The sequence below is a fragment of the Exophiala xenobiotica genome (genome assembly GCF_000835505.1).
Source record: "Exophiala xenobiotica strain CBS 118157 unplaced genomic scaffold supercont1.4, whole genome shotgun sequence".
NCBI classification, from domain to species: Eukaryota; Fungi; Ascomycota; class Eurotiomycetes; order Chaetothyriales; family Herpotrichiellaceae; genus Exophiala; species Exophiala xenobiotica.
In genome coordinates, this window is record NW_013562491.1 from 1,632,120 (window position 1) to 1,655,376 (window position 23,257).

The 23,257-nt window shown below is 51.4% G+C and overlaps 8 protein-coding genes across 11 annotated transcripts; 2 read left to right on the forward strand and 6 right to left on the reverse strand.

The window, feature by feature from the left end:
* Positions 1-144: 144 nt before the first annotated feature.
* On the reverse strand, positions 145-2,344 carry PV05_06794 (eukaryotic translation initiation factor 3 subunit I). The gene is made up of 4 exons (XM_013459564.1): positions 2,203-2,344; positions 1,640-2,146; positions 1,472-1,588; positions 145-1,424 (listed from the first exon to the last, which is right to left on the reverse strand). Exons 1-4 carry the CDS (start codon positions 2,227-2,229, stop codon positions 1,065-1,067), a joined length of 1,011 nt encoding a protein of 336 aa, XP_013315018.1. The 5' UTR covers positions 2,230-2,344; the 3' UTR covers positions 145-1,064.
* Positions 2,345-2,507: 163 nt separating this feature from the next.
* PV05_06795 (uncharacterized protein) lies at positions 2,508-5,947 on the forward strand. The gene is made up of 3 exons (XM_013459565.1): positions 2,508-5,556; positions 5,646-5,687; positions 5,783-5,947. The coding sequence occupies exons 1-3, from the start codon at positions 2,622-2,624 to the stop codon at positions 5,845-5,847; spliced, it is 3,042 nt and encodes a 1,013-aa protein (XP_013315019.1). The 5' UTR covers positions 2,508-2,621; the 3' UTR covers positions 5,848-5,947.
* A 147-nt stretch (positions 5,948-6,094) lies between these two features.
* On the reverse strand, positions 6,095-6,737 carry PV05_06796 (uncharacterized protein; the record flags this gene model as incomplete). The annotated part of the gene is made up of 2 exons (XM_013459566.1): positions 6,095-6,376; positions 6,429-6,737. The coding sequence occupies 2 exons, from the start codon at positions 6,735-6,737 to the stop codon at positions 6,095-6,097; spliced, it is 591 nt and encodes a 196-aa protein (XP_013315020.1).
* Positions 6,738-6,817: 80 nt separating this feature from the next.
* PV05_06797 (uncharacterized protein) lies at positions 6,818-7,819 on the reverse strand (the record flags this gene model as incomplete). The annotated part of the gene is made up of 2 exons (XM_013459567.1): positions 6,818-7,330; positions 7,425-7,819. The coding sequence occupies 2 exons, from the start codon at positions 7,817-7,819 to the stop codon at positions 6,913-6,915; spliced, it is 813 nt and encodes a 270-aa protein (XP_013315021.1). The 3' UTR covers positions 6,818-6,912.
* A 466-nt stretch (positions 7,820-8,285) lies between these two features.
* Positions 8,286-13,742, reverse strand: PV05_06798. 3 transcript variants are annotated; one of them, XM_013459568.1, is made up of 8 exons: positions 13,429-13,742; positions 13,214-13,341; positions 12,720-13,160; positions 12,440-12,672; positions 11,429-12,380; positions 11,207-11,362; positions 9,509-11,124; positions 8,286-9,450 (listed from the first exon to the last, which is right to left on the reverse strand). In XM_013459568.1, the coding sequence occupies exons 2-8, from the start codon at positions 13,302-13,304 to the stop codon at positions 8,545-8,547; spliced, it is 4,395 nt and encodes a 1,464-aa protein (XP_013315022.1). In that variant the 5' UTR covers positions 13,305-13,341; positions 13,429-13,742; the 3' UTR covers positions 8,286-8,544. The 3 variants fall into 3 exon arrangements, with proteins under 3 accessions (XP_013315022.1, XP_013315023.1, XP_013315024.1); XM_013459569.1 differs by having other exon boundaries at positions 13,214-13,370; XM_013459570.1 differs by having other exon boundaries at positions 13,214-13,742.
* Positions 13,743-14,075: 333 nt separating this feature from the next.
* PV05_06799 (uncharacterized protein) lies at positions 14,076-18,388 on the forward strand. The gene is made up of 7 exons (XM_013459571.1): positions 14,076-14,357; positions 14,594-14,694; positions 14,758-14,951; positions 15,014-15,060; positions 15,160-15,319; positions 15,374-15,684; positions 15,732-18,388. The coding sequence occupies exons 1-7, from the start codon at positions 14,232-14,234 to the stop codon at positions 17,118-17,120; spliced, it is 2,328 nt and encodes a 775-aa protein (XP_013315025.1). The 5' UTR covers positions 14,076-14,231; the 3' UTR covers positions 17,121-18,388.
* PV05_06800 (uncharacterized protein) lies at positions 17,716-20,181 on the reverse strand (the record flags this gene model as incomplete). Its single annotated transcript, XM_013459572.1, has 2 exons — positions 17,716-20,060; positions 20,109-20,181. The coding sequence occupies 2 exons, from the start codon at positions 20,179-20,181 to the stop codon at positions 18,007-18,009; spliced, it is 2,127 nt and encodes a 708-aa protein (XP_013315026.1). The 3' UTR covers positions 17,716-18,006.
* Positions 20,182-21,631: 1,450 nt separating this feature from the next.
* Positions 21,632-23,139, reverse strand: PV05_06801. Of its 2 annotated transcripts, XM_013459574.1 has the most exons (7): positions 22,840-23,139; positions 22,755-22,792; positions 22,693-22,704; positions 22,458-22,639; positions 22,318-22,408; positions 22,181-22,264; positions 21,632-22,133 (listed from the first exon to the last, which is right to left on the reverse strand). In XM_013459574.1, exons 1-7 carry the CDS (start codon positions 22,962-22,964, stop codon positions 21,937-21,939), a joined length of 729 nt encoding a protein of 242 aa, XP_013315028.1. In that variant the 5' UTR covers positions 22,965-23,139; the 3' UTR covers positions 21,632-21,936. The 2 variants fall into 2 exon arrangements, with proteins under 2 accessions (XP_013315028.1, XP_013315027.1); XM_013459573.1 differs by having other exon boundaries at positions 22,458-22,704.
* Positions 23,140-23,257: the final 118 nt, after the last annotated feature.

The following is a 23,257-nucleotide window of genomic DNA, read 5'->3' on the forward strand; positions in this document are numbered from 1 at the left end:
GGAAGCCCGCTGATATCTGACAGAGCGATCAGGGCCTTGGATCTTGGTATTGATGATGAATGCCTACCATCATGAGTATACCTCTCACCTGGCGAGAGATAGGAAGGGCGCAACATATGGAGAGCGAATCACACTCTACTAGACGGAGTGAGGAGCAACGACTTTTCGGATCGTTCAATCTATGATTGTAGCTGACTAGCTTTTGACGTCCTTCAAGCGAAAGGTCCAGCTTGAATACAATATTCCCGACGACCATCCACTTCCACTGTGACGATGTCGTAGTGTTTCTCCATAGTAACAGGATGTGATCTTCCTTGCCTTCTCCCCAGGTCGTGCAGAGGAACCTTGTAATGTCCAGCGACGGTATGCCGATTTGTAATGGTTTCCAATTTCAGACTGTTTGTTGTGAGGCCCATTGATGGCAAAGGACAAGCCAGCGCAGACACTATGGCGAGCATGGCGTGACTGATAATATCCGAGTCGATGTCTTGCGCATGTTCTGGCTCAACCTCTTCACACGACGTTCTTCTCCACTTCCATTCCCAGCATGTAATCGATGTATGGGTTGTGATGGTGATTGCGAATTGGACGTTGCTTCCTCGTTTCTCTCATACATTCATAGCAGCCGTGGATCATATCGTGTGTAACGCAGACACGGGTGAACGGAAAGCCACGCAGACGCCACTCCAACCTCATTGCCGCTGCGCAGAGAATCCATCCTATGCTGCCACCTAACACAATGTAGCCAAGTGGACTGACGGCCGCACTGTCCATGCTGCTCTGTTTCCTCGCCGAAGTGTGAAAATGGGATGTAGTCGTTATTGGTGTTTGGGCTGCTTGAAGGCAATTAATTCGCAGCGATTGCTCAGTTGGAATTCATTGCAGCTTCAGGTAACTGTCACCGCTCGCAGTTGTGAAGATTTCTCGCCAAGCGTCGCAAGAATATTCCCATATAGGGTGACAGTATTTTTAGCATCCGGTCGGCTCCTCAGCCATCGAGGCACATATGCCTAATATTCTGATTGCAATGGGTGTGGTATCAAGGGGAAATTTGAAAGCGAGATTTACTTTCGTGCTTGCTCTCTCTCCACCTCGTACATGAAGTCGAAATAAGCCTTGTCGAAGTTGTGCATACGCACGTAACCGTCCTCACCACCACTTGCGTATGCAGTACCCTGGGGATGAACCGCGATAGTGTTAAGGGGACCGAAGTGGCCCCTGACACGGCCGATTTCGTCTTCGAAGATTTTGTGGTAGAAACGAGCCTCAAACTTGCCTTGACGAGCCGAGGTTGTCGTGACTTCCATTGCCGCTTGACCACCACCGAGGATAACATTGTCCTTCTTGGTTGTAATGGCAGCCGTGTTGAGAGGGGTGTCGGCCACGTAGGTCTTGAGGACGCTCAAGTCTCTCGACGACAAGATCTATAAACAAATTAGTACACGTTGGAGGTAAGCGAGAAGGGACCAACCTTTGCAGACTTGTCTTTGCCAGCGGTGATGAAGTAGGTCCGGTCGGGAGACATTTGCAGGTCATTGATGGTAGTGTCGAACTCATGTGCTTCCATAGTCATCAAGCTTTCTCCTGTCTGTGCAATGTGTTAGTCAAATACCACGATCTCTTGCGAGATACCATGTACCTTTGCGTCCCATTGGGTGACTGAACCATCCTCATGGCCAGAAATGATATATTTGTCCAAATAGCTCCAGCCTGCAACCGTAGCCTTGCTGTCTTCACAAGTGATTCTCAAGCTGTGTTCGTTGGTTTGATCTGTCAGGTCGTCTCCGTACCGAATGTCGTATACCACGATAGTGCCCAGGTAGCCCATTCTTTTTTCTGTGACCCCAAGCAATTGTTTTCCATCCTCACTGAACTCGACCCTCTTGACGGCAGTGGGAAATTCCCAAGTCTTGACATTTTCACCGGTCCGCACATTCCACAGTCTTATCGTGTTGTCGGCGGATCCAGAGGCAAGTAGCTCGCAGTTGGGCGAGACATCCACCGTCCAGATGGCACCTTGATGGCCGTTGTATGTTCCCAACCGTTCTCCGTTACTGGTGTACCACGCGCAGATCACCTTATCTTTGGCGACTGAGAATAAGAGATCGCCATCCTTGTTGTACTTGATCTGAGTGAGGGCACGTTCCTGAGCTTCAGGTCAGCGGAAATTCTGGAACGAAATTTGATTTCAGGGCGACGTACGTGACCCTGCAAAAGGGTAGGCCTCATGATGGTGCAAGGGTTCTTTCTGCAAAGTACTGGCTTCAAATAGTCGGAGGTGTGTTATTCCGCAAGTGTTGGGCCAGGAAAGGTGTGAAATAGGTGGCTGCGTGCTGAATTATCGACTTCCTGCCTGCGGTGCGAGTCAGAGGCGATGTGGGAGTTTCTGATAGCCAAGCCTTAGCGAGTCATGAGATTTTTCCAATAACCAGCCAGACACCCTTATTAGTGCGGGACAACTGACTCGCGTAATAAAATTGTGGTGACTACCCGTCCGCATTGAGCACCAAAACTACGTCTTCAAGCTTCGAGGGGCTTTCCAGTGACTGCGATTTGTGAGGGCCGAGAATAGCGAGTCTCCTCGGTCATTGCACGTCGTAGCCACGGATTAGGACGAACCCATGGCCAGCAGAGCCCTTGGTGCACGAAATTTGTATACTTCTGTTGCAAAACATTCCTCCAAAACTATTCTCCGCGCTCCGATATCATCCTACCGACATACCATTTTCTTCGTCCCGACCCTGTCCGCAAAGACTGCTGTCAGGTACAATCTGCCTGAGAGGGGCATAAAGCACCGTCAGTCGAGCGCCCGCCAAACAAGACTCTTCTCCACCACGCCTGCCATGGGAGCCACCAAGATAGATGGAAAGGCAATTGCCCAGAAAATCAGAGAGCGTTTGGCCAGCGAGATCAAGGAGAAACAACAGGCCAATCCACGCTACAAGCCATGTCTGAAAATCATACAGGTGGGCGAGAGACCAGACTCAACCACCTATGTGCGAATGAAGTTGAAGGCGGCCGAGGAAGCTGGGATCGATTGCACTCTATCACACCTTTCCTCCGACATTTCAGAGCCTGAGCTACTACAACAGATCACGGACTTCAACAACGACCCAGCGGTCCACGGTATACTCGTCCAATTACCTCTCCCTAAGCATATCTCCGAGCATGCTATCACCTCCGCTGTGTCGGATGAGAAAGATGTGGATGGGTTTGGTACCTACAACATTGGAGAGCTCGCAAAACGAGGTGGAAAGCCCTTCTTTGTTCCCTGCACGCCGAAGGGTGTCATGGTCTTGTTGCAAGAAAGTGGTGTTGACGTCAAAGGGCAAAGAGCTGTGGTACTCGGCCGCAGCGATATTGTGGGCAGCCCAGTCAGCTATCTCTTGAAGAACGCAGATGCTACCGTAACAGTATGCCACTCAAAGACCCAGAATCTCAAGGAAGTCGTCAAACAAGCTGATGTGCTGGTTGCTGCAATCGGTCAACCCAATTTTGTCAAAGGAGATTGGTTGAAGCCTGGTGTGGTGGTCATCGATGTCGGCACAAACTACATTCCGGACTCTTCAAAGGCATCAGGTCAACGCCTAGTTGGAGATGTGGACTTCGAGGCTGCGGCTGAGGTAGCCTCCCAAATCACTCCGGTTCCTGGCGGTGTTGGTCCAATGACGGTTGCAATGCTCATGCAAAATGTCGTCGAGTCAGCTTCTGGGTACTTTGAGAGGCTGAAAGCTCGACATGTCACGCCTCTTCCCATTAAACTTCAGTCACCAGTACCATCCGATATTGCCATATCGAGATCCCAGCATCCAAGGCATATTACACATATCGCTGCCGATGTCGGGATTGCTCCTCATGAATTGGAGCCTTATGGGGCTTACAAAGCCAAGGTCGACCTTTCGCTACTGACACGCCTGCAACATCGCAAGAACGGGAAGTACATCCTAGTCAGTGGTATCACCCCAACTCCCCTGGGAGAAGGAAAGTCCACAACTACCATGGGTCTTACCCAGGCTCTCGGTGCACATCTAGGCAAAGTGACGTTTGCCAATGTCCGACAGCCAAGCATGGGCCCAACATTTGGTATCAAGGGTGGTGCAGCTGGTGGAGGTTACAGCCAAGTGATCCCCATGGATGAGTTCAACCTTCATCTGACGGGTGACATTCACGCTATCACCGCCGCAAACAACCTCCTAGCTGCGGCTATTGACACACGTATGTTTCACGAGTCGACCCAGAAGGACGGGGCGCTCTACAAGCGCTTGGTGCCAAGCAAGAAAGGCAAACGAGAATTTGCTCCTGTCATGCTCCGAAGACTGAAGAAACTTGGTATCGAGAAGACAAATCCCGATGACCTGACAGAAGACGAAATCCATCGTTTTGCCAGACTGGATATCGATCCTGAAACAATCACATGGAGAAGAGTCCTCGATGTGAACGACAGGCATCTGAGGGGTATTACCATTGGCGAAGCACCCACGGAAAAAGGTCACACCAGACATACTGCGTTTGATATATCCGTTGCAAGTGAGTGCATGGCTATCCTGGCGCTGAGCAACGATCTCAAGGATCTCCGCGAGCGTCTTGGCAGGATGGTGATTGGGTTTTCAAAGTCTGGTGACCCGGTCACTTGCGACGATATTGGCGCAGGTGGTGCACTTACTGCTCTCATGAGAGACACCATCAAGCCGAACCTCATGCAAAGCTTGGAGGGTACTCCCGTCTTTGTCCATGCTGGCCCATTTGCGAACATAAGCATTGGTAACAGCTCGGTGCTAGCTGACAAGTTGGCCTTGAAGCTGGCTGGAACCGAGCCTGACGAGGATCATAAAGCCAAGGCTGGATATGTTGTTACGGAGGCAGGATTCGACTTCACCATGGGCGGCGAACGATTTTTCAACATCAAGTGCAGATCATCTGGTCTTGTGCCTGACGTTGTGGTTGTCGTTGCTACGATTCGTGCCCTGAAAGTGCACGGAGGTGGGCCGGAGATATCTGCAGGAGCATCTTTGCCGGAAGCGTATCGCACAGAAAATGTCGAGATGCTGAGGGCTGGTTGCGTTAACCTCAAGAAACATATCGCCAACGCCAGATCCTATGGTGTGCCCGTTGTCGTCGCCATCAACAAGTTTGAAACAGATACCGAGGCTGAACTCAAAGTCATTGAGGAGGAGGCTCTTTCTGCAGGAGCGGAAGCGGCTGTGCCTGCCAATCATTGGGCAGAAGGTGGCGCTGGCGCGGTAGATTTAGCCAAAGCAGTCATTGAAGCCTCGTCGAAACCAAAGGACTTCAAACTCCTGTATGATCTGGAAGGAAGTGTGCAGGAGCGCATCGAAAAGATTGGAAAGGAAATGTATGGTGCTGCCGCGGTCGAATTCAGTGAAGTGGCACAGAAAAAGGTGGACATGTACAACAAGACCGGCTTCGGAAATCTGCCAATCTGTATTGCGAAGACGCAATACAGTCTGAGTCATGATCCAGCATTGAAGGGCGCTCCGACAGGCTTCACCGTTCCTATCCGCGATGTCAGATTGGCTGCCGGAGCCTCGTACTTATGTGAGTCTTCAAGACACTGCACCATTCACCAATGCACTCCCATGCTTTCTTCCTGTCTTCCCTGTTATACGCTGCTGACCTATGACCAGATGCCCTTGCTGCAGATATTCAAACGATACCCGGCCTCCCAAGTAAGTTCTTCCATGTCCGGAAAGCAGGGTATTTGCCCATTGGGCTTCATGCTCTGTTTATCTCTTTACTGGTACAGTCTTCTAACAATTGGCAGCGGCGCCTGGATACCTCAACGTAGACGTGGATCTCGAAACAGGCGAGATCGACGGTTTGTTTTAGACGGATGGGCTCACGCATGGTTTTTAACGACTTTCAACAAAACAGTGATACCCAACATTCACCATTTTGGTAATCAAAATTCACAAGTGTTCAATGTCTTCGAACTTCTTTGTCTTCGCTATGCCTTATCTCCCTTTGCGAAATGCTACTGGCATACATATAATAACAGGGTTCGCAATGGCCCCTTCGTGCTGATCTAGCCCTCGTCTTCGTACGAATATCCCTCTCAATCAACCTCAATTGCCAGTTAACTCAACCAAACATCTTGCCAGTGTATGTTTGACCCAAGCCCCTGAATATACTCGCCGTGCATGATGCCATGGATATAAGCTTCTCCAAGAAACTTATACTCGTGCGACCCGTGGATGCGACGCAGCAAAAATGGCGTCCTGCCGCCTTCGAGCAACCACACCTCGTCATTACCCGGTTTCACGGACTTGTTGACGATTCCCAAGGTCTTCAAATTGTCCAGATAGCAGAGGACCCCCATGTATTTGATCCAGCGCCGCTCGAATTGGCGGGAAACGCGCTAGTAGCTGGTCTTGTTCCGGGCCTGTCACAAGCATCTCCAAGCTACCTACAGGTACTTGTGCAGGGTCCGGGTCCGGAGCCTTCTCGCTCTCCAACAGCGTCCTCCAGAGGTCCCAAGTGCTTCTCAGCAACTGGAGAGCACTCCGGTCATGTGCAGCTTCTGCTGAGAGTTGTAAAGTATTCAACTTGTGCTCCAGCCAAGATCTGAACACTTCCCGATAGCTTGCCTGGGCCGGATAGGCATCACCGACATTCGCAATCATGGTGCGCCATAGTCGATCAAAGACAACAGGCTCAGCGCCATAGCTACCTGTTGAAGCTTGGCAAAGTCGCATCGCGTCCTTCAGGAATGAAGCCATGCTATGCAGCTCGTCTGGATCACAGGTATGTGCTGAAGTATCGGCAACTGCATCGACTCTGAGACCGCGCAGACAGAGTTTCAACCCTTGGCGGTCGAACTTTCGATGTTGCTGATAGTCTTTACCCAGGTGTCCTGTCGCTGCGGCAGCATCGTATAGGCATTGGCCGTTGATTTCAAAGGACTGTAGAGACACGAGCGTTTGGGAAACGCAGGTCCGGGATCCATGTTCGACTAAGCCGGTCATGGCCAGATGCTGCATCGGGAGATGTCAGGGAGAGAATAGCCAGATGTGGGACCTTCAGCAGGATCTGTGCCGTGAAATGTGCGTAGAGCCGATCTAGATCCATGGTATAGTGGATGTCAAACAAGTCTTTGGTGTGAGTCTCCTTTCCTCCCTGCATTTGCGTGATGTACGGTACCATGCCGATAAAGCCAAAAATGATGTCTTTCGGATTCCTGACCTCCTTTCTGGACGATTTAGCAAGATATATCACGTAGGCAATCCAAGCTTCGGCCGACGTCGTGCCGTAGACGAGACTCATCCATCGGGATGCCTGTTCGTCGAAAGGAGTCCCGTCCCTTTGCATCGCGCTGCGAATGTTGAGGCATACAATCATACCTTTGCGGAGACCCGTCACGTCGAGGCCTAAAGTGACGCTGAGATAGTGCGCCCAGTTATACTTACTGTCGAAGACCAGACAGTTGTTTAGAACGCGGAATGTAGCGTTCCGGGAACGTTAGATGTCCGCATAAGATGGTCATTCTGGATGCGAATGCGAATTCTTGGACCACCCACACTCGCCAGAACCATGACCGCCGGTGGAAATTGATGTGCGCTTGCCAGGACCTCTTTGCCGGGTCTAGCGGCGCAGAGCGCAGCAAACTCCATAATCGAGCATCGCCTGGATCGAGGTCCGTTACCTGAGCCGGTGGTTTGCGCCCGGCGAGTTCTTCATCGTCGCTCAGCTGCAGAATAGGCCTGGCGAGACGCTCATACAGCGCGCGGCACATAAGAGCATCTTCGTCAGCGGGTCCAAGCCAGACAATTACTTCCTGAGCACGACGGTAGATTTCGGCCATGACGTGTATTTGCGAGTTTAGCTCTTGGGCATTGCCTTGATCGATGCAGGTCGCGTCGTTCCACAGATACGCACTGGGATATCTTCTCACCAGCTCGGTCAATGCCTCATGTAGGCTGCTGCCTACATGGATTCGGTGGCTATTGACAGTGACCTAGATTTGCTACTTTCGCCATCGTAGAGCACCGTGCTCGGGTGATCTGCAGGGAAAGGACTACCCCAAGTATATGATAGTGCAAGGTACGGTGGTGCATACTCTAGCTCGAACACGCGTAAGTCAAGCGCAATATCGCCTTCCGGTCCCAGTGCGGATGGAAGTGTGAGAAGGCGTATGTATGCCGAGTAGCTCGGCAATGGACATGGGTAAAGATTGTTCCTGGTTTTGAGAGACATCCACGTTGTAGATTCTCCTGTCCGTTTAGATGACCAAGCAAAAAGCTAAGAAGTAATAAGCGCGCTGGCCATAGTCGAGCCTTGAGGCCCTGGCAGTGAATCAAAAGAGTATGATGGAGTTAGCGTTTGCCGAGTCGCGTCGCGCTTCTGGGGGTCCACACACTAGACGGAGTATTGGTGATGAGAATTGTCCCCAGGCTTAGCAGCGGACTGGTCAGCCTGAAGAGGTGATGCACAAGTCAGTAGAGCGCCAAGGGCGCGAGATAAAGCACAGTTCGGGTACAGCGAGTCGCGGTGACTGTTCGTCCTGATCCTACCAATACCATTGTATACTCAGCCCGACCTGCTCCCTTTCGATCTGCTTTTCCTCTTCCAGGGCGAAAGATGCTTGACATTATATCCCTTCCAATTGGCACATTTTCTCCAAAGCCCAAGCTTCTTGAAATCAATTGTCATCACCTTCGCAATGTAGAAAAGCACAAACGCCAAAATGGTGTTGAAAGCCACATATCCCGCCACGATGCCTAGATTCCTCCAGCGGTACTTGTAGTCCAGATTACGTGTCTTCAAATATTGGTCTCCATTCGCGTAACGACAGTATTGACAGTCCGAAATGGAGTCCGGGTTGAGGACGTATCCCGTCAATTTCAGAAATGGTCCGGCATACTGGCCACACGTCTGTCCAGGCGGCGGTTGGAACACGTTGATCTCTCTCGCCTTGCACACGATGGGGTTATCGTGGATTGCGGTCGAGATAATGCCGCCTAGCAGGTACGTGTATGGGGAAAGATGGTACATCCAATGCCAGAATTGCGGAAGCTGGCTCAAAGGCTGTAGCACGCCGTTGAAGCCCACCACGAAGAAGGCGAAGAATGTGACCAACGTAGCTGCGGTCTGCGGATTCGGCGCCAAGGAGGAGACCGCCACGCCGAATGAGGTCAACCATAGCTCGAAGATCATGATCATGAGCCAGATGTAGACGCCTCGTTCTCCGTCGCCGGGCTGGGGCCAGCCGCGCCAGAAGCCGATGGCGAAGTACCAGGGTAAGAAGAACAGGGTTCCTGTCACCAGGTTGAAGCAGGTCTCGGTGACCAGAGTGGACAGGACGAAAATGGTCCAGTGGTACATCTTGGACGGTTTTTCGCGTGCCTCGAAAAGCTGGACTAGGCTGTCGAAGTGAGGCTGGAATTGGTGCATCACGGGCATGGCTAGGATTACCGAAGTAAAAGCCGCGAAGAGCTGTAACGCCATTGTCAGCACGTGGACTCGTAGAAGCCCAAAGAAAAGTGGTACTCACTTTATTCTGAAGACCTTGGACCGAGGAATCGGCCTTGTAGAAAGTGAAACCCAGGAACAGGCCCGCCACGACGTTGAGCATGATCTTGCTCACAACGAACGGAACAGTCCTCCAGTAGTGCAAGAAGAGTCGGTATTGGAAAGCGCGATATTGAACCCACCAAGGCTCTGCGTAGTTTGTGCCTGAATTAGCATTATGATCCTGGTTGTGAGCTTTCTCGGCGTCGTGCTGGACGTTGAGCATTTTGATCTCTTCAGCTGCTTCCCGGTGGAGTTCGGATTTTGTCCATATATCATTCCAGTCATTTGTGGTGGCAGCGTTGGATCCAGCGCCTATCACGTCCAGCATCCACTCTGGGGGATTGTTGCCCGGAGTGATTGAGGGAGCGCCGTGAGACTCAAAGTAGTCAATGACTGTCCGGGAATGATGAGCAATGTCTCCGAAGTAGACTGGTTTGCCGCCTTTGGCAAGTAAGAGCAGCCGATCGAACTGCTCGAAGATCAGGGATGATGGTTGATGAATTGTGCAAAGTATGGCCTGGCCGGAGTCAGCAAGTTTTCTCAGCAGCCGGACGATGGACCAAGCAGATAGCGAGTCCAGTCCACTTGTTGGCTCATCCAAAAATAGTAAGATTTCAGGCTTCGCGACAAGTTCGACGGCAATAGTGGTACGTTTCCGCTGCTCGTTGTCCAGCCCGCGCCCGGGAATTCCAATGATTGCTTCAGCAAAGTCCTGCATTTCGAGCAGGTCAATGACCTTTTCGACGTACGCCAGCTTCTCGACCAGCGGCGTCTCCTTGGGCTGCCTGAGCTTCGCTGAAAATTGTAGCGCTTCTCGCACAGTGGAGCTTGGGAGGTGAACATCTTGTTGTTGCACATATCCGGTCATTCTGCGAAATGCGTGACCAGGAGGTGAACCGTTCACCAGGGTTCTGCCACTCACAATCCCCGTCTTCATTCGCTGGGCAACCACTTGCAGCAAAGTTGTCTTTCCAGCGCCTGACTCCCCCATCAAGGCTGTAAGAGTGCCGGGTCTGACGTACCCGGATACGTTGTCGAGCAGGCGCCGACGGGAATGGTCGGACAAGGCAATATCGTAGGATATATCTTCCCAAGTAAAGACACTTGTGCTTTTCACGAAGCCACTGAATTGGGAGAGGTGAGATTTCACCTCTCTGAGAGTGGTCTCCGAGATTTGTGCTTCGCAGTCGTTCATGAACTTCGTTCTTTGGCCGATGTCTTTGCCAACGTCTGGTTCGTGGCCTCTGCGGTAATCCAAGCGATTTTGAGCCTGTGTCGTGGCAGATTTGGTTCTGAGCTCTGTAATTGTGGTAGACATGACAAGAAAAGCCGCCCAGAAGACGAATAATATCCCAATGTTCCTCCAGACGTGACTGTAGGAATAGTCGAAACTAAGATTGATGTAGTCGTCTCCGCTGACAAGTCTCTCTCCGGTCTTTGCTCCTGTAACCGAACAGACCTGGTACTGCAGGGAGGTGTTCGCATAGTCACTGCCTGATGGAACCAGGCTCGCGCAAGGTGCCATGGTTCCGTGGAATTCGTTGGCGACTAACACCTCAAAAGCGTACTGGACGGGGTTGAGGTAGGTGATCCACTCTGCATGTCGTCAGCACACTGTTTGTCATTCCAACGCGAAGTTCGTGGCTAGGCGGCGTGGTTGTTTGGGGTCGAGACTTACTGAACCACGGATGCATACTCGGTTTCGGAATAAGATAACCAGTGTAGATCGTAAAAGGCAGCATACAAATGCCTGCTATGCCAATCACGGCCTCGGCGCTGTTGCTGACTGCCGCAAGGGAGCGGAAAAAGCCAGACATGGTAAGGGTAATGAGGTCTGTAGGGGAGAAGCGAATCAGCACAAGAAGCCAGACGATCGACGAGTAAACGTATAAAGACTTACAGGTAGTGAGCCACAGAATGAAGAAGGCACCGGCGGTCTGCTTGAGCCCGACCATGAAGTACATGACGATATCGAAGACCGTGGTGTTGAGAAGTTTGTAGGGGTATTCGACCAAGGCGCCGGCCAAAGCTTCAATGGCTGGATGATACATGGCATAAGTTCGCTGACGTTGCACAATTGGCCTTTGTGCGAATTGAGTGTTTAACTCGCTGAAGCACAAAAAGACGTTGAACAGGACGGCGAAGAACAAGGCACCTCCTTTGGAAAAGAAGCCGTCAGTCGAATTCGGTACGTCGTAGAACATGGAGCCGGTTATCAAAGACATGAAGAGTGTGGTGAATGCCATTGCGCCGATAAACACTTTGTCACCGATGAGGCGGTAAAAAGCTCGCTTGCAGTTTGCATGAAACTGAGTGGCGGCGCCGACAGAGTAAATGCTTTTCCGTCTCTGATGCTTTAATCTGAGTTTTGAGTGATAAGCCGCATATTTCTGGAGTTCCCGTTCGGTGTGGCTGAAGTCCATAGCATACTGCTGCAGATCTTGTCGTAGCTGATGGTACTGTGCGCTGTTTTTCCAGAGCCTCACAAAATCTTCGGGCGATCTTGGAACTTGCGACTCGCAGCCAGCTTTGACCCGTCTGGCGGAAGGGTCGGTGATAGCTGTCAGGAAGTCCGCTGTTGTTTGTTGTGGAGTACACTTGAATCCCATGTCTTCGAAGTACTTCTTTGCTTCCGTTGTCTTACCAAAGAAAATCTGACGGCCGAGATAGAGGAGAGTAACTTTGTCAAATTCATTGAACAGGTTCTCCCCTGCCTGATACAATGCTACGACCACTGTCTTCCGTGAAGTTGTCGTCATGTTTCGGATCATACGTATGAAGTCAAGAGCGGTCGAAGAATCGAGCCCATGAGTCGGACTGTCTAGCATCATGACCGACGCGCGGGTTGCGAGCTAGTTGATGTCAGCTGTGCAAGAAAGAGGAGACTTAATAGCTGTTGAATGATACTGACTGCTTCTGCTAGGGTCACTCGCTTGCGTTCACCGCCGGAAATCCCGTGAACGTATTCATTGCCGACCTTGGTGCGCAGGGTGTGTTGCAGGCCCAGCAATTGAGCGTATCCTTCGGTCATGGACCGCATGAACCGTGCTCGGGTTTCGCCCTCAACTTTCCTCCAAGGTAATTTTGTCTCATTGGCAAAATCTAGTGTGTTACCAACGTTTATATGTGGGAAGTGGATATCAACTTCATCCCGTTAGAATACAATGCTTTCGTATTCCAGAGCAACGTACCGTCGGGTGCGTATATTGAATCGCCTTCGAAGTGAGCCTTGAAGGTTTGAATGTCGACTCCGTTGTACTTAATGTTCCCGGTGACAGACGTGCCACCCGGACTCTGGCATCCCAGAATCTTGAGAAGAAGGCTAGATGTGCTCGGCGGCCGTCCGAGCACTAGCAACATTTCGCCAGCTCTTACCACCCCGTCGATGGAGTCGAGGGCTATGGTTTCCCGTGTGGGCTTGCGGGACAGCAGGCGATGTACGGCCGTCACTGGCATCCGCAGTATGTTAGAAAAAGTCCTGTGGGTGCCGACGCCTGTCCCGGACTGCCGGACGGATAGGTTAAAGAACACGATGGACGATTCGGATGAGGTTTCAGGAATGTGTTGTCGCAAAAGCGATGCCTCCATCTTGTGAAGTTCGGAGTCCAGGGAGTCCCTATGGATGGCGTCAACTGTGAATTGTCAGTCTCTGAGCCATCTTCGGTGCCCGCGCAGAGGAACGTGCCATTGTAATTACCCTCAACAACATTTTCGATACCGGATTCACGGGACTGCTCGTCCGCTGAACCCATGGCTCCTTCATTTTCGATGGGCATCCCCGTGGTTTGGCAACAGCAAGTCAATGTGTCCCGACTCAATCAAGTTTTAGTCTGTATACCTTCCTAGATAGTAGGAATAGTACAATCATTGTTAAAGAGCGACCACACGGAGGGGGCTTACTTGTTATATCCATGCAGGATGAGATGCGGGTATGCAGGGAACGACGGGCAGCAGATATAATCCCTGGTCAATGCAGCAAGGCAGTCTCACCACTGACTGAAGGCAGCAAGGAAGCCTCCAGATCCGAAGACCGAGACATCGTGTAGCATAGCAGCCTGGAAAGCACAACTACTCTTTCCGGCTCATCAAGCGCAGAGTCGTGGAAGGCATGGCAGGATAGGCACAATATTGCCACAGGACAGCACGGAGATTACGAGTCATGCAGCATTGTGCCTGGTTGTCCTGCATGAGTTGTACTGTGTAGTTGAAGCCAGACACTTCTCGCGAGGAGGTGAATCTTGTTGTAACGGACGAGGGACTCCGATACTTGATGATGTTCGACCTGCACACCACGCGTCGGCCATGGCCAATCATCGTACTCGAGGAGGACTGCCACTGGTGTGGGAGCCTGACAGGTCTGACGGTTGATTCTCTCTGGTCAACGAAATATTTCCCTGGCTGTGACATGCAAGATTGGCGTGGTCAGTACTCTTTTAATCGGTCAGACACGAGATATTTTGGCTGTTCCCTCGTCAGTCCAGTCACGCTAATAACTTGGCACCATCACCGGGTCTCTTACCAACTCGTACTCGTATCAAACCAGCTCTTGTAACACGCGTGATATATGCGTGACAAAGTCGACTTCTCCTCGTAAAAATCTGGCTTTGGTTAACTCCGCTCTCCCCTCCATTACCATACCACTGCGAACAAAGGTGCTGCCGATTTATCTGTTGAGCACGGAATCGGCACTCGATTCCTAGCGGATGCAGCAAGTGGAACGAGCCACCGGATTCTCCCACTCATTCAGGATGATGCCCACCGACGCTCACCGGGCGGATATGAGGAAGCCCCGAGGCAGGCAGAGCTGTGACCTGTGCCGGAAAATGAAGGTTAGTGGTACTCGCAAAGATGAATGCCAGAATGCTGTTGCAAAGTGGCTTATCCTGTGGGAACTTGTCTACCCTGATGGGAAGCCCTTTCGTCCGCTTCGACACTAGTTTTGTCTTTATACTCCAAAAGCAGAGTCTTGACCAAGATAACTACTTGCAAGCCAGTGATGCTTTGATTCAATGCGCACTCACTCTGTTCTGTCTTACAAAACTGGTACGTTACTCACAATGCGCAGATACGTTGCGATAGGCAAGGTGACCACCCCTGCTCCAATTGCAGACCTCGAGGCCTGGCCTGCGTTATTACCCCGGTGACTCGAAGAACAAAGGAGAAAAGGTAACAATACATCGACTTACGCTCCTAGTTGGGCTGATCACCGAATGTCTCTGAAACTGGCAGGGCACAATTTCTTCATTCAATTGAAAGTCGCATCGAAAGGATGGAGGCTCTTCTCCAATCAGGCCTAGCAGCTAAAGCCGGTATTCCAGATGCGCAGGACATTTCAACACCTGCGCAGCAACCTTCTACGGCAACCCTTGAGAAAGACATGGCAAATCTCGTCATAAACGCAGCGGGCGAGCAGAAATATATTGGTGGGTGGACAACACAAACTTATGAGGAAGGGATCAACTTACTCACGTATTCTCGTGGCCAGGTCCGTCCTCTGGCCTCAGTCTGTTTTCGCCACGAGGGCTAGCATGGGTAAGCTCGCTTTCTGTTCCAGGGCCCCTTACCCTCCAGCAACTATTCTGCATTTCCACTCCTGCAATATGGTCAAGAATTTTCTAATCAAGATTTCAGATGAGCCGAAAGCTTCACTCGAATGAAATGGCCAATATGTTTAGACAATTCCAGCAAACCGGAGCCATGTGGCCGTCATTTAGATTCGATGGTAGATGGGATGGCCAACCGAGGAGAAGTGATCTCCCGTCAAAAGAAGCCGCTGTATATCTTGTGGACCGTAGGTTGGCATTGACCTGAGAGATGTTTTTGATCCTGATGTGAGAATGCGCAGGCTACTTGAAAACCTTCAACAGTTTATATCCCCTCTTCCGCCGAGACGCCGTCTGGGATCTTTTGGAACGGCAATACGGCAACAATCCACCACCAGCAGGGCCCGCCTTTGCTGCGTTGAATGCGATTCTTGCCATCGGCTGTTGTCTGGCCACGGATGCTGTGCGCGCAAACCTGCAAAGAGTCGACCCTTCCTGCACGGAAAGTCTGTACGATATGTCTTGGAAGTTCTTCCAAAACGCCTATTCGATGTTTTTCAGTATTTTATTTGTCCAGTTTGATCTGCTAGCGGTACAAACATTGGTCGCAATGGTAATCCAATCCATGTGCGTCCTTTGTGGGTTACTGACCATTTCAAGGCATTTTTCCAGTCATCAACGTTGAATCCAGAGGGCGCATTCCTGTTAATAGGGGCTGCCGCACGGGTCGCCACTGCCTTAGGACTCCATCGAAACCTCGAAGGCTTTGGGCTTCCGCAGTCCGAAATTGACCAGCGACAGCGAGTGTTTTGGATCATGTATGCTGTGGAAAAAGATCTGTCAATCCGGATTGGTCGACCCTCGGCCATTGACGATTGTGACATCGGCGTCAGCATTCTGTCGCGACCATGCGACGAGGAGATTGCTATATCGGTCGGCTCCCGCGAGCGAGTCACCTTCCACCCATTTCAAAGCATGTGCGCTCTCGCAGTCATTCAGGGAAGAGTCTACCGAGAATTGTACGCTGCCAATGCACGTGTCAGCACGACCGCCGAAAGACTTGAATCGATCAGTAAACTCGACGCCGAGCTTCAAGGCTGGATGGAGCAGATACCGTTGGAGGTCAGGCCGGAGCATGCAATTCGGTGTGACGCGGAGAGCCAGTTTCCGATCGTTGTCCTTCACTTTGGTTACTATCATTGCTTGACAGGAATTCACCGTGTGAATGCACATCATGAGCTGTGGGCTGCTGCTGGAGACGCAGCAGCTGAAGACTCCCAAAAAGGCTCTCCAGATTCCCCCTCGCTACCTGATCACGCACACTCCACGGCACGTCCTGAATCCTCATACGAATTATGCTTGGCCGCGGCGAGGTCCATCCTCTACCTCTCATCAACGTACCTGGATGGCAACGATCCCAATCACAAACTTCTGTGGCTCGCAACCTATTTCCCTGTATCAGCTTTTCTGGCTCTATTCACGCACATCCTGCAGTATCCTTTGGAGGCCAAGGTCGACTCCGACCTGGGTCTCATGGGTGTTGCCTACGATTGTCTGACCAAGTTGGTTGGCTCTCTGGAGCCATCACTGTTTCAGTTCATGGGCGGGGTTCTCGGAGAAACTCTGAAAACTGCGCAGCAATATGTCAATAATTCGCGTGCCCGCTCTGTTTGGTCTACGCCTCATCCCGCTAATGTCGGGAAACCCACGTCAGCAGCAGAATCTCGAGGCACTCCCTCTCACCAAGGTCAGCTTGCTTTCACTCAACAATCTGTCTATGCTCCGACAGCCACTAATTCACCCGGTGATATGCTACCATCCAATCTTTTCAGCACCAACATACTCCCCATGGGGCCCAATGTAGGCAACGGGATGGAGTCTTTCGCCTACCCATCGGCTTCCCAAAGCTCCCATCAGCCCAATTTCGACCCCGAGGATTTCGTCACACAGTTTGCTTCAGACCCGAATCAACTTGACAGTCAAGGCATGATGTCGATGGACGACCCATTCCTACTCTTGGAATATGGCGATTGGGACTGGACTCACTGACGACAGGCATTGAGAGCATGAGTTCAAAGGAAACGGATGGCATCACAGCTTTCCAAAGACATCCTTTACCCGTGGCCGACCAAATTGGATTGCTGCAAGTATAGTCCGGCACAAGCACGCCTCAACCAGCATCAACACTATCTAGCTGATATCGAGGACGAAGGACGGGAAGTGCGAATACACTCCACCCATACCACATCTTCGAGACCGGACGCCATAGCCACCTGAGATATGCGGGTCACCATGTGTTCGTGGTCACATTCAATTGGCTTTGCACCTGCCGACAACCCTGTTCGCCTCCTCGCATGGGTTGGAGAAAAGAAGTACGACAAAGCTGCTTTCCCAGACAGGCTCAATGATTGGTGACTAGTAAGAAAATGAAGGCGAGTGGACATTACAAGAATACTGAACGATTGATTGAAACCGTGCCTGATGAAACACTTGCCTAGATCCTAGAATCCAGATCATTTCATCAAGATCAATAGATTGAGCCCCATTCCTGACTGCGGAGTGCCATTCCATACAACGAAAGATCTTTGACCCGAGCATCCTAGGTGGGAGCAGCACTACCAAAGCAATGAAGGTGAATGTGAACTCACGCTCTGGGGAAACGTCCAGAGGACCTGACGCCCAAGCAACCGTGTGATCCTCCACCAGAGCACTTCGAGCATTCCATGAGCACTACGGGAAGTAAAGCCTTGTCCAAAGACGCTGCTCTGTTGATTCAGGCGCCGGCAAGTCCTTGCCTGTCAGCCATCAAACGTCAACCACAAAGCACATCTCCGTCCCAGCTCAATTGCAACGACACCGACCACTCGACTCCTTCCAATATACGACGAATAGAGCTGAAATGTCCCTCCGAAGCTTCCACGTGCTTCATCCACTCTCAGCGGACCTGCTCAACACTAGTAACAGTTATCTGCGAGACTTTTTGGAAGTGCAAGTTCGCAAAGTCCGAGGACAAGGTGACTTGGGACGGCGGCGTAAGCATTTGCTTTTCTGCCAAAGCGATACTAGTACGCATGGATGGCCGTGTCCTGGTCCGTTTGAACAGGTCTATGAATCTAACCGATCGACTCCTGCCTGCATTTTTCCTAACGACGGGGCCAGTTGTGGTGAATGGATGAGCGTCCATGAACGCCTGCGCATGCGACTTATAGTGGTCTCGTAGGTCGTCCTTATCTGCGCGTTCTTGTGCACACCATGACACAGCGCATGTTGTCGCTTCGGGTGAAAGAGCGGGGTCTTGTGGCCGATAATGTGCCAATACACACTGGCAGCCGAGCTGTTCGGACAACCAGGTGTTGACTGCTGGGTTGTCGTAGATGTCATAGATACGTTTCACTGGTGTGCTCAGCCGCTTGTCGGGGGCTTCAGGCACATCCCACAGGCTGAGAGCTAGGCGACGTTCGAGGTGGCTCAAGATCAGCTCTTCTGTGTGGACATCGATCTCGGCCTTCAGATGCTCGAGCTCCTTAACCGGAGTGCCAGACCTTTCTTCAATGACGCACCAACGCCGGTCCCAAACTTGGTAAGCGGCCTGTTCGGATGGACGCACGGGAAAGACAGGGCAGCCTTCCACTGCTGAAATGCTTGTGCTTGCTGGAGGACTGCTCGGCGAGGACTGAGCGCCTTTGTCAACAAAGAACATTTTGACGAACGCTGCAAATCGTCTCACATCCCCTTGAGTAGACATTGGACCCAGGCTGACTCGAATGATCCCCGTCGGCTTGGCGCCGATGGTATCGAACCCATCTCCACAACGGGCACCTTCTTCGAAGTTTCGCCTCATCTCCCAATTCTTCAACTGCAACATGGAGCCGATGCCCCCGGGATTACACACTCCGCCTGTTCTGAGCTGAAGGCCACATTCGATCGCCAACTCCTCGAAATGGCTTCTCCCAAGGATATTCCCATCAGGATGCTTGACACTGAAGGCAATGATTGGTCCTTGTGTTGCCGGGTCTCCGTAGGTAGCTTGTGGGTCTTTGTACACTTCAATCACCGATTGGCCATTTGCGTGTCTGAGCTGGCTCAGCTCATCGTATACCAACTTGGAAAGGTATGCCGTGTGCTTGGATATGTTGTTCCCGCTCCCAAAAAGCCGGCTATGGAAGCTAATCGCATGCCTCAGAGCGACAATGTTGTGAAAGGGGACTGTCCCATCCTCGAGAAAGTCATGGAGGTTTGACCTTTTGAATGCATGGAAAGCACCACCGATGACAGTGACCATATCGACTGTCCCTCCGGCGAAGTATTTCCTTTGAGCAAGTACAGATCGCGCAGTTCTTTTTACCAGTAAAGCTCCCAGATCAGGATATCCAAAAATCTTATAGAAAGACATGGCCACAAAGTCCGGGGCATGGTCGGCGTTGCTGAGGTCCAGGCGACCGGAGGTCAGGTAAGAAGCAGCATCGAGCAGCACAAAGGTGGATTGCTGGCTATTCTTGTCCCCACCACGGACCTGTCGACACCAGTGGTATGGAGGCCTGTAGCCTGTCATATTGGATTGGGCTGGATAAGCAAAAAGTTTCAGTCCCTGTGAGCTTGAGGATGGTCCCTGCTCGATCCACTCTTCGACCTCCGCGCTGGAAGTGAAGCACTGCGATCCTGCGGTCGCAACCTCTCGCACTCCAACGACACTGTTGTGACAGTCTTTGTGATATCCGTACCAAAAGCCTTGGTCTCTGAAGCAATCGGACACAACTTTGATTGCAGCCGTAGCATTGGCAGTAAAGACAACATCGAAGTCGTCGGGATTGGCGTTAAAGTATTCAAGCACAGCAAGTCGTGCGTCTTCGACTCGTTTGGTCGCAAGCCATGAGGCAGGGGATTCGGAATGAGGGTTGCCATAGAGGTTCGAGGTCAAATCTTGGTGGTATGCGTCAATCACCGACTTGGCGTAAATGGTTGTGCCAGCATGATCCAGGTAGGTGGTCTCTGTACGTCTTCAGTAATACTTCACTGCAGGTGAAAGGTGGATGGTACTCAGTAAAGAAGGGTATTGAATGGGTCGAATCTCCTCTATAAGGGCGTTATATCTTTGGGTCGAGAAGGCCATGACCCTGCTTCGTCAATCTGGGCCTGACTCTGAACGAAGACAAGGGGATCAAGGGAATACTAGGTGCAGGTTCTGGAGGTAAAGATGATTGAAGAATGTAGTCACGGGTACGTTGCTGGGGTTAAGTATTTCACCACAAGAGCCATGGCAAGTGCGATGGGAGCCCCCTTTGATCAGAAGCTGAGTATCCAGCTCTTAACATGAGCGCCCATTCCTCGTATCCCAGGCAAACCAAAGTCCAGAACCATGATGGACATGACTCTGTTGTTATATCCACATTGCCAAACTTGATTCGGCGACCGCTCAGGTGAGGCAGCGCTGGGGGTGAACGTGGCGGTCTGAGGGTAGGCAGCGTCTTGAAGCCAAATGTCGGTGACCTTTCACCTATGTACTTTTAATTCCCGGAGCGGACAGGAGTGCAAAGCCTGAGGTTGCGCCAGATGATGAGCCTATTGGCCGAAGGATGTGGACTCGACAACAGCTGCAGCAGAACGCAGCGCCTCAAAGATTCTGGGCCTTCCAATTTCGATAGTCGAGGCGTTCGTGCAGCGAAGCCAATGCAAACGGCTTCCTATTTGGGCCTAGGTATGTTGGTCTTCTTTCAGCCTCACTATTATTGCTTGCGGCTTGTGTTGTTCATATTCCTCGGCGCATGCTCCTGCCTGAATGAGCGACGCGCGCTGTGCCGAGCTCCTGTAATGAGTGGAAGCCAGGCTGGAGGGAGGGTGGACAGTCAATCAAAAGCCAGTACTATTTGGGCCATGGTAGGCTTATGCCGCCAGCATCTCCGACTCCCTATCGCACGATAGACAGTCCGAAGCTTTCCACTTTACAGACTGCAGCATGCTGGCGATTTCGCTCCCTCTCACCTTTGAGCTTACAGTCAATTTCCCAGGCCCGGAAGGATCTGCTAGAACACGTATTCAATATGGCAGTGGCGTGTGGCCGCGTGGGCTCGCGTCGAACAGTAAGGTCGCAGACTCGAACCTGCGTAGCGTTCTAGCAAGACTCTCATCTGATGACAGCCCAACTTGGAGTGTGAAATGATTCTGGGCTTGCACTTACCATGGAATGGGGTCAAACGAAATCCAGGGAGGCGAGGGCACACGAGCTCCCAAGTTAGGCTATCTCGGCTATTGCGGTAAGCTTAATCTTGAGCTTAACTTAAAGGTTGCTCTCCTCTATGCCTTACGACCAGATAGTCCCAGCTCTAGCATCCTACGTGGCTTTACCGTCCTTACTGTAGAGGGGATCCAACGAGGACAGGAAATATTTTAGTCTACTTTACCAATGGCTGTTTAAACCCCACGAACCAGGAAGCGTTTTGCCGAGCGAAGTGAAAAGATGCGTGCGACAATTGGGGCCAAGCCAGCTCCCGCCAGTGGTATACGACGTTCTCAAGGACCCATGTAGAGGTTCTAGCCTGCCTAGACAAGCCGAACCCTGGCGAGACTGAGAGCCGGAAGACTTAGTTTTCACGTTGACCATTTTCTTCCGGGCTGGCCTCCTGCGGATGTAGTACCGCAACAGAAAGGACCTTGATTGAGATTGTTGGGACGAAGGCTTCCCTTCCCTGAAAGGCTAGAGCCAGATAAGTTTGGTGGGATAGGATTGGGGTTCCTCATAACGCAGGGGAATCTTGTGAGCCGGGCTCTATCTTTGTATATCATGGCCGTTCTTCATCCCAGCTTCTCAGCATCTCAAGTCGTCATCATGCTCCTCTACCCCCTTCCAAAAACCAACATGGCCTTCCTATCACGGTTTTGGCACGTGGAGAGTCTTGCTTATCTGCAAACTGCCCAGAACAAACCACATGGCAGCAACTGGATGGAACTCCAGCGCAGTTCCTGTCAGGACTGTTCCAAGAGGTATGGAGTTATGGATCAGACCCATAGAAGCGAAGGTGGCCATGATTGCCGAACCGGTCAAACAGGCGAATGGTATAGGAGTGCCTCGTGAGTGTCAGCAAACCCTTACAACGGTCTTGATTTGTCCTCACCTTCAAAGTACTTCGACTTCCCAGTCTTGTCTTTAGGTAGCATGGCCACAGTCACGTTGAAGCGTGCCAGTCTTGTCAAACCGCCTGGGTTGTTAGAAGCAAACACCAAAAGGGCCACTACGAAGGTCAAAACATACAGAGTACGTAGTATGAGAGGAACAGAGTGTCAACCGTTGACCGGAACCCAATGGCAAAGCCTAGAGCAGCAGGGGCCACACCGAAGGAGACCTTTTTCTGTCAACATCAGGTGTCTTTTAATAGCTTTGAACATGCATACCAGATCCGCCAGCGAGTCCAACTCTTGCCCCATGAGTGATGACTTCTTTCTCCATCGTGCAACCTTGCCGTCAAAGAAGTCGAAGAACAGACCAAACGGCATGAAGAAGAATGCAAACCACAGGTTCGTCAGGTCTTGAGGATCGGAGAGGCAGTAACGCATTGACGATAGTACGGACATGACTAGAAGGACAAGTATTAGGCATAGATCACGGTAGGAAGGGCACGAGTCGCACAGCCACAGAAGCCTAATACCATGTCAGTGAGGTAAACCCAATTTGCAGCTGCTCGTGCTTACCATTCATTTCAGTGATGAGATCCGCCAGATGCAGGGCCCTATAGAGTCAGCTTGTTGGACTCTCCCAGCGACATGGAGAACATACCTAATCATGCTGAAATGTCCAGTGTCTTGAGCCAGCAACATCACCTGCTTCTGCTGGCTGTTGTCTTGGGGCTTGACGTTGGTCTCGTCTTGACCTGCATTGGTCGCACCGGCTCTTCGAGACATGGCAGCAAGTCTTGGGACAGATAGAGGATAATACGAGGTATTTGAGTGATCAATAGACTGTAACGAAGTGTGATAGAGGCGAGCAATAGGTCTGCAGCAGGGCAAGGATGGCAGTTTTGGAGATCTGCTTTTCGAGGAAACAAGGCGCAGCCACAACCGCCAGGGAATTGTGTCGTCATCCTGCAGCCAGTGACGATCTCAGCATTGTTGTCACAAAAAAGTGCGAAGGGGAGGTCACGTGCAAGCCTAGCCCGCAAGTACCAAAAGGGTGCCAGGTACATAGTACCTGAAGT

What these genes read in the sequence shown, in the direction of transcription:
- PV05_06794 (XM_013459564.1), bottom strand. Translation starts at nt 2,229, where the DNA reads ATGAGGCCTACCCTTTTGCAGGGTCAC. An exon ending in TCACCCAATGGGACGCAAAG is followed by an intron (nt 1,589 to 1,639) that starts GTACATGGTATC and finishes CACATTGCACAG; the next exon opens with ACAGGAGAAAGCTTGATGAC. An exon ending in GCAAAGACAAGTCTGCAAAG is followed by an intron (nt 1,425 to 1,471) that starts GTTGGTCCCTTC and finishes ATTTGTTTATAG; the next exon opens with ATCTTGTCGTCGAGAGACTT.
- PV05_06795 (XM_013459565.1), top strand. Translation starts at nt 2,622, where the DNA reads ATGGCCAGCAGAGCCCTTGGTGCACGAAATTTGTATACTTCTGTTGCA. An exon ending in TGCCGGAGCCTCGTACTTAT is followed by an intron (nt 5,557 to 5,645) that starts GTGAGTCTTCAA and finishes ACCTATGACCAG; the next exon opens with ATGCCCTTGCTGCAGATATT. An exon ending in AACGATACCCGGCCTCCCAA is followed by an intron (nt 5,688 to 5,782) that starts GTAAGTTCTTCC and finishes AACAATTGGCAG; the next exon opens with CGGCGCCTGGATACCTCAAC.
- PV05_06798 (XM_013459568.1), bottom strand. Translation starts at nt 13,304, where the DNA reads ATGCCCATCGAAAATGAAGGAGCCATGGGTTCAGCGGACGAGCAGTCC. An exon ending in CATTCTGTGGCTCACTACCT is followed by an intron (nt 11,363 to 11,428) that starts GTAAGTCTTTAT and finishes TCTCCCCTACAG; the next exon opens with ACCTCATTACCCTTACCATG. An exon ending in TCCAAGGTCTTCAGAATAAA is followed by an intron (nt 9,451 to 9,508) that starts GTGAGTACCACT and finishes ATGGCGTTACAG; the next exon opens with CTCTTCGCGGCTTTTACTTC.
- PV05_06799 (XM_013459571.1), top strand. Translation starts at nt 14,232, where the DNA reads ATGCAGCAAGTGGAACGAGCCACCGGATTCTCCCACTCATTCAGGATG. An exon ending in CGCCACGAGGGCTAGCATGG is followed by an intron (nt 15,061 to 15,159) that starts GTAAGCTCGCTT and finishes TCAAGATTTCAG; the next exon opens with ATGAGCCGAAAGCTTCACTC. An exon ending in CGCTGTATATCTTGTGGACC is followed by an intron (nt 15,320 to 15,373) that starts GTAGGTTGGCAT and finishes GAGAATGCGCAG; the next exon opens with GCTACTTGAAAACCTTCAAC.
- PV05_06801 (XM_013459574.1), bottom strand. Translation starts at nt 22,964, where the DNA reads ATGTCTCGAAGAGCCGGTGCGACCAATGCAGGTCAAGACGAGACCAAC. An exon ending in CCTCTCATACTACGTACTCT is followed by an intron (nt 22,265 to 22,317) that starts GTATGTTTTGAC and finishes CTAACAACCCAG; the next exon opens with GCGGTTTGACAAGACTGGCA. An exon ending in GAAGTCGAAGTACTTTGAAG is followed by an intron (nt 22,134 to 22,180) that starts GTGAGGACAAAT and finishes GACACTCACGAG; the next exon opens with GCACTCCTATACCATTCGCC.